General features: G+C 27.4%; 1 protein-coding gene across 1 annotated transcript in view; it reads right to left on the reverse strand.

Moving 5' to 3' along the window:
- LOC106688127 (uncharacterized) overlaps window positions 1–13,610 on the reverse strand; it is a gene marked incomplete at its 5' end in the record, with an annotated part of 98,684 nt that overhangs the window by 61,133 nt on the left and 23,941 nt on the right. Inside the window, 2 exon segments of the mRNA XM_067044617.1 lie at window positions 1,676–1,754; window positions 12,795–12,910. Coding sequence (XP_066900718.1) covers window positions 1,676–1,754; window positions 12,795–12,910 — 195 coding nt within the window.

The following is a 13,610-nucleotide window of genomic DNA, read 5'->3' on the forward strand; positions in this document are numbered from 1 at the left end:
ATTTAAATGAATTTAAAAAAATAAAATAAAATAACTATTTAGTAATTATTGGCACTCTGGTTATCCGAAAAAAATGCTGAGGTTGCGTCCAGCATGTCAAAAGTCGTTAAATCATACCTTTTATTTATACGTTTTTCGATATCCTATGACTTCGTGTGTTAAACATGATTTTTCTAAAACCTTTGGCTTTCCAACGATAAATAATGTGCCTGCCCATATTACCATTATTTTTATGAAAATGAGTTTTAAACCTGAGAAACATATTTCCTCTTATCTCTTTAAGTTAATTGTCCAAGCCTTACATAGTGTATTTTTGTAGAAAACTCGAATTCAACGATCGGAATACATCCTTCTACTATATATTCCATACATAGGTAAGGAAAAGTAAAAAGTGTGACTGTGTTTAAGGTTTTAAATAAATTGCTGCTATAACTTTTAGATTAGTATTTGTACTAGTATGTAGACAGATATTGCGGAATTTTTAATTTATCATTTGGACAAAGGCACTTCTATTCATAAGTACTATGAACCACTTTGGGCCTTATTTTTATCGGTGGCGAGTAAAATATTTTCGGCTAGTGTTATACATTTTGTATCCATGTAGCCAAATCCAGATCATTGTAGAGATTATTTTGTACAGTAATATATCTATGCCAGAATTTCGATATTAGAGCTTACTGGATATATCCTTGGCATGGAGACGCTGATTTTCAATAGTAACGTATTGTGAACTCTCTTACCAGTATTGATAAAGAATAAAATAAAATTTAAAAAAAATTAATGTTTTCTGATGGAGTGTTATTGCCATGAAACTAAATCCAGATGATTATGGAGGTTATAGCTTAAATAATTATTTTTCCTGGGTTACACTGTCCTTAATTAATTAAAAATCCTTTCTATACTGAAATTAGTATTTATTTAAAAGAAATATTTTTTTAATTTTTGAGCCATCTAATTTCTTTGTAAAAATACAACACATACAAAAAAAAATTCTTTTATAGATTAAACTTTTATTCTTTTTTTCTTTGAACTATAGATTCTTACACCCACGCTTGTCGAAATATGGTATGCTTTATAACAATCAAAATTCCTGTTATAGGATAGTCAACTAAATATTTAACTAAAGGAAACTGTTAGAAATTGTATATTTAATTCTATGTATCTATATTTTGTTTATTGCCTCTTGGGATACAATCGATTTGTTGTTTTTGTTTCTTGGTCCAGTTTTTGTGTAATGTGTAATGGGGCTTATATGTTGTATTTGTGCTTATTATTATTTAGAACATTTAGCATATTATTTAAGTTTAATGGTATTTTCTGTTATAAACCTAAAACCGAAATTTTAATGATTGCTTCCAAATTTTTACTAATCTTTTAGAGGAAAAACTGCCAGTAAACAAGTTATAAATTGTCTATTAATATCTTCCATAAATTATTCAATAGTGACTGGTTCATAACAATGACAGAATTTGCATTCCTCATAATCCAAAACACATCAATGCAAACAGCATCGGTAAATCAATGTGTTTTTCGTTGACAATAACAATTGTTTGCATATTTTTTATTTCTTGTAACAAACTCTATGGGATACAATAAACATTACCATTTAGCGTGGATGTGCTATAAATTCACTTATGACATACTTTATTATCCTGCAATGATAGATTATGCTTACCCTCTGTCGTTGATCAGTTCCACGCTGTTATTTTTTCTGTTGAAGGCGAAGCATGACTTGACCCTTATTGAATATGTTCCTGGAGAAAAAAAAGAAATTGTTAATATAATTTAAAATAATAGTGCAGATAAATATAATATTTTAAAAAATCAAGATTTTATTTATATTAAACTGATTGTAATAACTAGAGATTGGATTTTTGTGCGAAAACTGAAAAACTTGTAGTAAAAAATCCGAAATGAGCAAAACCCCAATATTGTATATTAAACACTAAAATTCTGCAGTAATCAACTTTATTATTTATTTCACAATATAAATACATAGAAAGCTTACCTATGCTTGCTAAAATGAAATTAAACTTGCTAATTATTCTCGAAATGTATGCAAAGATACAAAAAAAAACCAAATTACCCAAATTTAAAAACCTAATATTTTGTCCCTAAATGAAGAGCTATGAGGAAAAAAACCGTATTAAAATATTTTTATATTCCCGTTATGAAGTCTGGAATTAAATTTTCATCTTTCTAGAACTACCTCAATTTCGAGTTTTAGAAAAAAAATGTGCAAGGCACTTTGTAGAAAGAAGTATTTCAAAATATTCTTTCAAGCAAAATTATTTTTTTAAATTTCTCATACCATGTTCTTTCGCATTATTTTTCAATTCTGGGCACATACGAAAATAGCATTAACCAAAAACCTTACAAGTAAAAAATCAATGAAGAGAACGTTTAATTAATTAAAAAGTTTGATTAAAAATATATATCTTTATATTTACTTTTGTTCAAGTTTAAAATACTACTGCTAAGGAATTCAAGTAATAACAATAACAAGCTTATTCTTGAAAGACTATTTCGTACTTACCTGAAGACATTGGTTAATACTGTTTCAAGAATATTCGGCACTTGAGTTTACTTGTTTTTTTTGTTAAGTTAAATTCGACTCTTCATTATAAAATATTCAAAAATAATAAAATGAAATGTAAATAAATAAATACTGCCGCATATAATATGAGAAATTTAGTAAAAGCATTAAATAAAATTTAGTAAAACCTCTAAACAAAAATCAAAATCGTGAAAATTTGCCAAAAATGAATAAAACCTGTAATACTCCCTAACCGAATACTCCCAGGAGACAATAGTAGACTACCAATATGGTTTTCGGCGAAATCCTTTAATTATTGATCAAATATTTCATAAAAAAATATTTTTTTTTTAATTAATTTTTCCATTGCGATAAATACCATTTAGATTATAGCATTGCGGCGGATAAGATGGGCGTGTAAGGTTTTAAGGCTTTGTAATGAACAATCCTTTAAAATGTTAATAAATTAACATTAATTAACCGACTTGTAAACATGCGATGGGACGACCTAGGGGTAGGTGAAAGGATTGTATCTGGACTGATCTTGTAGATATGGGTTTGGGCGGGCATCACTGGACACATGTATTGAGAGACTTTATTATTATTAGAACTTTTTTTCATCACTATAATTTCCCTACACTCCTATCAAATTTGGTGTATTTATTTTGTTTTTCATTGACCGGCTCTCATATTTACCAGTTAAGGGAAAAAAAAATGGATTTGATCAACTTATATCAAGTATAATACGAGATGGTCGGAGGGTGTAGTCAGCTAAGATTCACTAATACACAAACCATATTTATTTATTACTTATATTATCTTATATATTATTTAATCCTAGTTTATTTATTTGTTTAATTGTGTATCTTTTTTGACCGCACTCCCAACCATCTTCACCTCTTATCAATCTAAGGTCAATTATTAATTGACACTTCATCATGTATAACAGCAGTAAGTATAAGTAATAAATTCTCTTTCAAGTTGTATTTAAGGATTGTATGAACACATCGAATTAAATATTTCATAAAAAATGTATAAAAACTTTTCTAGATACTGTTAAAAATAATAAAATATAAGAGAAATATAACTGTTAAATTATCAGCTCCTGTGTTTTATAGGGTAGCACACTTTCTTGAAGATAATTAATGAAAGAAAGAAGGAAATAAAACTCAGGACCCATCATTTATCCCGACTCCCTTTGGAAGCGTTATCAAATTCGACAACTGCGATTTTCCGCTTTCTGGGAGAGATCGGATACAGTGAATGGGATGCAAAATGAAAGGGGAGAATCCTATTCATGATCCGACTAGGTCAAACACTACATTACTTTACCTCGATTTTTTTGTGTATGTTTGGAAATTGTAATAGCGTGGATAATGTTAAACAGCAATTGCTGAGCAAATAACGATAATTTGAAATTTCGGAGTTAATATTACAATTTTACAATTATTACAAATATTTACTATTTCAGCTGCTGTCACTAATTACTTCCAAATGTAATTATAATTACTTTTTACACAAGACTTTTAATAGTAAATAAACCTGTGATAGACAAACAATTACAATATTTAAATAAATCTTATTTAATGACAAATATTATAATTCGCCACAATCAAAACAACTATCAAGTTTTATATCAAAAGTAAATTTATTTTGACCAAACAAATGCTACAAATAAAGATTATTCAGTTTATCTCAGGATTTAAATTTTTCTTTGTCAACCAGATATTAAAGATCAACTATTTAAAAATAAATAACTCGTGTACATAATATGCTGCCATATTTTAATAATTATTTTGCAAAAATCCATGTATTGACTTATGAGTATAAAACTTATCATTAGGTAATGGTGATAAGTGAGTACATTCCTTAAAAAAAAAAAAATAAATAAAACCTGTATATTACAAAAAAAATGAAGTAATTTTTTTTAACTTACTTTTTCTGCAAAATTAATAAATATTTTCAGAAATTTAAAAGTGTACTGAAAAAAGGAGGTAAAAAAAATGAAGATCGCAGAAATGAATATTAAATTTGCGAAGAGCATATCAAAATGTCGGTGGGAGGATTGCGTTTTATTGTGCAATTTGGTGAACAGAGATTTTTCGTCAGCGATCATTGGTGGTTTCGTTATTTAACCTTTGCTTTACCTGTCTTATATTATTATTTAAAAGGTAATAATAATTAATTATTGAAAAATGAGGTAGTTGAGGAAGTAATTAAAGATTCTGACCCGAAGTCTATGTTCTTTAGATTAGATTGACACAAAATTAAATAAGCAACAAGTTTAATTATTAGTTTAAAAATTAATTTATCAATTATTATATAAGTTTTATTCTTTAATGGTACAAAATAATTAAATACTTTGATTAAAATAAAATAAAATAATTGAATACTTTAAATTGGATAACAAAACGCTACGCGCAATTGGACTCCTCGGACCGGAAATGTGATTGAGGTGAATAATAAATACAGGATATCCGATGTACAGTTAGCATTTCCGGATGTTTATTTGACAAATCATTTATTGCATAACTACTATTCGTTACATCACGATTTGTTCATTAATTGTTATAAAGTTCATTAAAGAAATTTTAACTAAGTCACTGGCACAATAATCATATGTTTAAAAATGTTAGTTCAGTCTGCAAATTATTATTTACATATTAAATAATTTAAAAATTAGGCCATGGATAAATTAATAACAACTGTTTTTGTTTTTCTTAACCAACAACCCTGATCATCTTTCTAATTCACACAAGGTCAATTGTTTATATGCAAGTAGTTTTAATATCATTCCCGAGGTGGCAAGTAGACAAACTAAGAAAAGGGTAAAAAAATTAAAAAAAAATTTTTTTGAGACTTCATGGGTTTTTATCATAGCTTTATTTCACGATTTATCATTTTCTTTTCTCAATACCCTAAAAAAAATCACTGTTTTTCATACTCTTTGTAAATCATGTCCTAACAGTGGCTCTGAAGGTTTCACCTCTTCTTGGGGGTTCTTTGTTAAGAAAAAGCAAAGACTTTATTTCCCATCAATCGTTTCATAATTTTTATTTCCTATTTTTTGCATATGCGGCCTGCTTATACAAAGTTTATCTCGCTATATGCTGTCATTCATCCTAATCATCCATTAGTGATAGGGTACCAACATATTAGTACCCTTACACAGCTGGACGTGACCTTTACCAACATCGCTGTGGAGGAGAAAGTTGTGAGCGGCGTTGAGGAGTGTCCGAACTGTGCATAACCCCTGTCAGACTAACAAGAGATAGGCCGAGGCAATCCTTGGGCAACCAGACCGCGCCTACATACATACAAGCCTCAGAGGATTTTATCTCTGGCATAGAACACATTGTGTCGACACAATCTTATCAAAGGTCAATGGTATATTTAAATTATGTGTAATGTTAAGAGGAATAAAATGTTAATACCCCTTTAGAATTTATTGTTTAGTACCCAATACAGAATATATAAAATGAAACAATGGATTGAGCCTATGTCTACCATAGCACGGTTTTAAAATCCTAAAATTACTTACTCCTCATTTTGGGGTTGGGGAGGGGGAAAGAATACTTCACACTGTATTGTATTTTACGAATTAGTGATTCGTGATGTCAACAACTTTTAGTATTTTTTTCTCACTTTGTGCCACATGAAGTCCAAATACGAAAATTATTTTTGTGATCCGCAATAACATTTTCTCTGATAAATGATACCAATAATTGCTTTCTAGGTTTTGTAGAAGCGAAGCTATGAACATTTAAAAATGATACCGTAAGTGTCAGCAAATCTTTCTAACACCCCAGCTGGAGAGGCGTGATTCTGCAATAAAAACAAATTTTTTAAACATTGTAAAGCAATAGGCTAGGCCTGTACATTTTTTTTTCTCGACCCCTAAGACGCAATTAGCAAGAACCCTTGGACACATGTATAATATTTTCCTATCTAGTCTCACTAAAAAAAGTTTTATTGAAATTAGTGCATCCAAGTCATTTCAAATAATAATAAATAGGATAGTATTAGAAAAATATTTTTTTTTTTTTTTTTTCATATTTTACACTTATACATTTTTAGTACAGTGAGATGTTAATAATATTTAATTTTAAAAATACATCATTTAAGCCTGCCAGACTATTTCAACGGGGAAACACCTTGCCAATATCACTAAATCGTAAAATAATATATAAAGTTTAATCAGAATCATTTTAGCCGTTATTGAGATATTAAAAATATAAATTTATGTTCATACGAAATTTCATAACTGAGCTGGCTGTTCACCTACAGGCAAACATACCATTTTGCTAAACTTGGTTTTATGAAATTTAAAACGTGTATTTCCGTCGAAAACTCAAATTTGGAATTTTTCAGGATTGGAATACTTCCACTTACTATATATTTCATTTATGGGAAAGTAAAAGTTACAAGCAAATGAAAAATTTCTATACATAAGAAGGAAAAAATATTGTAGATAACTAATGCTTAAATTTGCAAAAATAATAAAAAACTATTGTACTTTTCCCGATGTAGTGTTTATAGGTTTTCAAAGTAGTTAAAATTTCATAAAACTTTTCCATGAATGTAAATCCTAATATATATATATTTGTTATATTTTTTAACACTATTGATTAAATTTAAGATAAAATTAGTTGTCTCCCTTTTTTAAAAAAATCGCGATTTAATTATAACATGCTATTTTCTCTAGGGGTAGAAATTATATTATAATTAACGAGAAGTTACTAGTGAAAGCTGAATTATTTTTTTGAATCACTATCAGCACTTTTTGTAGAACTTGATTTGTAATGATTACCTTATCTTTGAACTCGTTTGCTTTCTCTTTATAATCTATGTTCAAATAAAGAATATTTAAAAGACAGTAAAAAATAGAAGTAATTTTTCAGTTATTGAATGAGAGTTGTGAAGTTATCGACAGCTTACATAACAAGGTTAATTGCGTTTCTTTTCATTCTTGGAAAAAAAAAATTGAAATTTATAAAAAGAGAAATTTAAATTTGCAACAGTGTGTCCAATGAATTTTGGAGAATAATGTTCCTGTTCCTGATTTATTTTAATATTTTGGAAGATGTACAGATAAACAGATAGGTAGATGTGAAAATTACAAAATCCCTATTCACGGTTTCATTTAAATATTTTTAATTTAAATATATACAGTCTTGAGTTTATTAAAACTTTCTAATCACTAGTTATGTCTATTTAGTACAGTTCCAATTTATGTGCAACACGACTGTACTAGAAGAGATCGGAATTACGTCTCATTTATTGGCATAGCCTACTAAAGATCTCAAGCCTTTCACTTCCTCTCGTAGAGAAAAAAACCTTTATCATTTCGGGGTCAAAATTATAAACTGTCATTCCTCATTTATTTTTTTCGGATAAAGTTAATGGTTTTCTTATAATGCGTTGCAAAGATTAAGGGGAAAAAATATGATTTATATAATTAATTTACCCTTTCTCTTCTATAGCTACAAAAAATGGATAAAGTAGTTCCTCGCTTACTTTATACTTTCTCATAAAACTGCAGCTACAGTATGCTAAACAGGTATGTTATCACTAGAGATAGGATTCTCATATAAATAAAAAATGTACTTATATATGTTTTTAATTTTTAAAAAAATATGAAAGGTATATGAGAAATATTTAAATAAAATAAAATAATATATTAAATAAATCAAATTGTATCCTTTTTTAGTCTCACCACTTTTTATTACATCAATAGTCCAACGTTTCGGCCATTTTGGCCATCCTCAAGGACAATCTTCAAATATAAATTCATACCTCACATCAAAATTTAAAATTGTTTTGCAGGCTATTCTGTTCAGGTCATTAATTATAAGTCCAAACACACTATTTTTTTTAACTTCATTAATTTTTAAAACTTTTAATTTTCAATTGATCCACACTCTGACTATCATATAAACAAACTATTTATAACTGATTGTGGATTAATTGAAAGATTGTCCTTAGAAATGGCCGAAACGTTGGACTATTGATTAAATAAAAAGTATTGAGACTAAACAAGGATACAATTTTATTTATTTAACAAATAAATACCAGTCTTAGGAAATTGAAAAAATTATATAATTTATTCATTTCAAAGAACGATCTACTCATTATCAGAAGAATCAGTTGAAGACTCCTGAGTTTTTATAAACATTCATAAAAGTCTTTTTCTTAGAAGCGACTTTAATGAGACATGACTTTAATGAGACTCAAGTAAAATCGAACATAATATCAGCTTAATTCTTTGACCGGTAAAAAAAAAAAATATATTAAGTTATTGAGAACATGAGTCGGGTAACCCAACCTTAAAGGTGCCTGTTTCCTAGACCTATCAAGCCTGTTGTTGTTTTTTAACTTTAAGGAACATTTGAGCAAGCTGAAGGAAAAATAATTATACTGTAGGAAGATAGTCCGGGTGACGGTCAATAAAGGCATCATAATAGTAAAATGAAACTATTTATTGTTAACCAAATTTTCGCCCTACTTTGCAGGATTCGTCAGGGCTGTCTGATTATAGTACAAAGGGCAACTCAGTTGGACCCAGTTGTCCTTTGTACTACAATAAGACAGCCCTGATGAAGTCCTGCAAAGGGCGAAACGTGGGTTAACAATAAATAGTTTCATTGTACTATTTATTTATTACTGTATAATGCCTTTATGGACCGCCACCCGGAATATCTTCCTACAATCTACTTCATACGGTTAACTATCTTCTTTCAATATGAAAAATAATTATGAATAAACATAACACCGTTACTTTGTTTGGTATTGAAATTATCTTTATATTCCCGTTTAAAAATAATTGGTTGCAGTAACTGAAGTCTGTTCCGGGGGTTGGCTATTAATTGACTGAGGGCAAGCCGAGTAATAATTACTGAATTAAAATAAAATATGCTTCATCCCTGTGCTCTCCGGTAATAGCTAACGTGATTCATGCCTCCTTGATGTTTACGAATGTATCTATGACCTAAATCTGTGCGCGTATACCTTATCCATATCTCGTTAACTATTACATTTTTAATTAATTCCAAAGAGTTTCATACTTTATGGATACGATACCGTTAAAATATGCCAATGAATTCAGGGTCAAGAAGATCTTATTTTAGCATTTAAAGAAATAGACTAAAGAACAAGGGACAACATTGCTTTAATTTATCTTGTATAAATATAATAGGTATTTTATAAGATTCTTTGCCACAATATACAAAGATTGGCCTGTTTATTTTATTTAAGAAGCAGCTAATAAATTAAAACATTGATTCTTGGCATATTTGTACACTCTGATTTCATGAAACCGTATTCGTATTCCATGGTTGTTTTTGAAAAAAATTAATGGAAATACTCTTAACATAAAAATGTGTAATAATTAAAAAACAACTAAAAAGGGAGAATCACTAAATCAGTGTTGTTTGTTTATGTATAAATGACGTTAGTTATGAAACCATCATGGCTGCCTGCGTTTTCCTTTTGTTAGTACAAAGATTAAAATCTTAGTTTTTTAAACTAAAATTAAAAATTAATTCTGTATCCATATTAATTAAAACATATATGAGTATGATTCTGAATTTACTGATATTAATACTTATTTTAATTTTTTTTTTTTTTTTTTTAGTATCGTCAAACATGTTTTTTTTAAAAACCTATATAGAACATTTTCAAGAATCTTTTTAACAGAAACCCAACTCATTACCTTAATCTGTACCACTACAAGCTATAAATAAATGAACATTGTTTAAAACATTATCGATATAGTTAATAAAACTTAATAATATAATTATTATAAATTTCTGAGGTTAAAAAAACTTCCAAAAGTTTAGTATAATGTCATCTATTAAAACATGATTTCCATAGTGATATTAAATGTATGACAAATACGAGGATTATTCAGGTGCATGAATATGGGACAATATTCCCGAAAAATTGCACAACTAGAAAGAAAAATATAGAATAATTTATATTCAGCTTTTAGAAGTTTTTAACCTCAAAAATTTATAGAAATTAATTTATCAAAGTTCCTAAAAAGAAAATCCAGAATTAATTACTTAAAAATATCGGCTCTTTATTAAATAACTGGATTTAATTGAAACCGTTGTTATCATAAATTTTAATACATCATAAATTCTATATTGGGTTTGTACTATTATTTTTTCCATAAGTACATCTGTACTATAATAATAAATAGAGTTGTAAATTTGGATGAAATTTTGTAAAGTATAGAAATTGTCTGTCTTTTTAGAAAATTTATATTAACATTTTTATTTTTTATAGAAAACGTTAACATGAAAAAAAAAAATAAGAATGTAGAATAGCACTAACGTAATAGATAATTTTTTTTTTATTATTGAGTTGTATTATAGAGTTCCATCATATACTTTGTAAATAAATTGATAGCTTTAAACTGATAATGAATGACTCAAGATTTTAAACTGACCATTTCATCTGATTATTTCTAAAAAAAAAAAATTGTTTTTAGTTTTAGTTCCGAGAATTTAATTATTTAGTAAATTACCGAATGGAATTTTCGATTTATTAGTTTTTGTTTTTTTCAATCCTTTTGTAACATCAAAACGTCAATGTTAATAAAATGAATTTTAAGAATTCAAAAATATCAAACCGTAATCATGAGCAATGTTTCGTCTAAATTTTTGGTTCAGAAATTTCCTCTAATTATAGTTAGGTAGAGCTCTAAATTCGTCCTCAGTTATAAATTCAGACAAAAATTTTAGTTTTATATGGCTGTGCGAGGTTATAAAACTATACGTTTACCTGAGTTTGACCTCAAAATTTATGATAATTTTCCTAGTTTTCAAAATACACAAATGATATTATTATTTTATTGTTTTGTTTATTCATTGTAGTTAAATATTTTTAATATTTAAAAAAAATTACAAATATTTTTCCAATAAAAGGCTAAGATTTAGTGTTTGTCCATTTTACAAAACTATTAAAAAATAAACATCAATAATTTTTCAGATATAATTAATAATAAGCTTTGTTTTATTTATTTATCTGTTCATTTATCAAAATATTTTTGTAATAAAAGTATAACATCTATTCTTTTATGAAATCAGCTAATAATTCAACATTATCAAACAATAATAAGTTAAATATAGTGTTCTTTTAATCCTTAATAATTATGGTATAAAAATTATCTATTAGATTCGCTGAATAGGTTTAGTCACCTCTATACCTCAAATAACCGATCATTGGACCCTTGATATTTCAAATATTTGACATTGTTTGATAATACAAAGTAATAGAATTCTGTTTATGGTAGTAGCTTTCATTATTTTCTAAATAAAATTGTAAATCTTAATAAACTGGTTTAGTCTTAATATTGGGCTCAATTTCTACATCTACATTACAATAGTTGAGTAGTTTGGACAAAAATGTGACTCCACGAATTCCTTAAAAGGATTATTTATTCTAAATAAAGTTATTTACATTGATCATAATGTACCATCTGAATAGAATTATTACAAATAAATAAATTTATTCTGGATTTTATATCCTAGAAAGTTTTTGTTATTTTTATTAAGATGGTGAGGTAAAAGCAGTTGTGTTATAAATTTTAAATAAGTGACCATATGAAATTTCGAAAAAGAAATAAATGTACTGAACAATGAGGAATATTAGTACTTGAAGATGGGGAACCCGAAATGTTCAAATAAATATAGGATATTAGTAATATTTTGAAGGAAATTTATTTTTTACTTCACAACTCAATAAAAATAATAAAATTATGTTTCAATAAATATTAAATATAAATTCTATATTCGGATGATAATATATTTTAAACAATCAAAATGCTTAAAAATAAAATTATTAGTATATATAATCGTAAGGAAGTACTGTTGCTAGACCGACGGTTGTGCATGGAGATGATTTAGTCAGTATCACGCTCGACCGACCGCCTGATTTTACCCCAACTAAGGTTACTAACTTCAGGATGGACTCAAGATTACAACAACAGAATAAATTATTACTTGTAACAAACGAATTCAAACTTGGAATTAGTAGCAGAGCATCTTACCACTGGCCCACCTTGCTTCTAATAAATTATAGAAGTCATTATAATAATGACATAATTTTAATAAGACATAGAGATAATTACATGGAATTAGATTGCCTTAAGATGTGGGAGCCCCAAAACGTTTTGAGAAAAATTCCGAAGGAAGTTCACCTTATCGTCCAAATATATTAAATTAAAATTATTATATAATATATGTATAATTACCGTCAGGTTTCGATATTTCGGCCCTGATGATGTAGGGCCTGCTATAATAGACCTCCTGGACTCTCCTTTTCTTATCTTTGTCAAGCACCTTCAAAGATACCAAGGATGTTTCGTTCCTATAAAAAATATATATTAATTAATGATAACAAACATAGAAACCAACAACTAACTTTTTTAAAATTTAATTATATTCTATAATAATTAAAAACAACCGTATCCTAACTATCTTAGTTTAAAGAATAAATCATAAAATAAAATATAAGAAGATGGTCACGGTTGCGGTAAAAAAAAGAACAAATAGTATATAAATACTATTTTATGTCTTCCTTCCTTTTATTTATATGTAATTTCTTATCACTTTATTTTTACATAATATTCATCCTAGATTAAATTACCTTATTGTATCTTATTGTTGTAATATTCTTAGTTTTTTTTTATGTATCTTTTTAGCCCCCAGCAAAGTGGGGCGAAACGTCGGACATTAAAATAGTTTTAAACAATTTGTTCTTTTTTTGACCGCAATCTTATATTTAAATCTTTACGGTCAACTATATGTACATATATGTAAATTAAAATAAATTACTTATGAATTTAAAATTTTATTAAAGCTTTTAATTTCAATAACTGACCTAGTTTCTATATTTGAAATAAAAATATATTAACTAAGCAATATTTAATAGCTCATACAATTAAAAAATGTCGATTAACCGGAGTTAGTATGGAGATATATAAAATAACTTCCTTAAAAATTGCGGCAGGTTTTTTTTTTAATAAAAAATTTCCAGCAGGTTTTCGTGAAAGTTATTACATAAAAAC

The sequence above is a fragment of the Halyomorpha halys genome, unplaced genomic scaffold, assembly GCF_000696795.3.
Source record: "Halyomorpha halys isolate HHAL.00 unplaced genomic scaffold, Hhal_1.1 Scaffold1056.1, whole genome shotgun sequence".
Classification (NCBI taxonomy): Eukaryota; Metazoa; Arthropoda; class Insecta; order Hemiptera; family Pentatomidae; genus Halyomorpha; species Halyomorpha halys.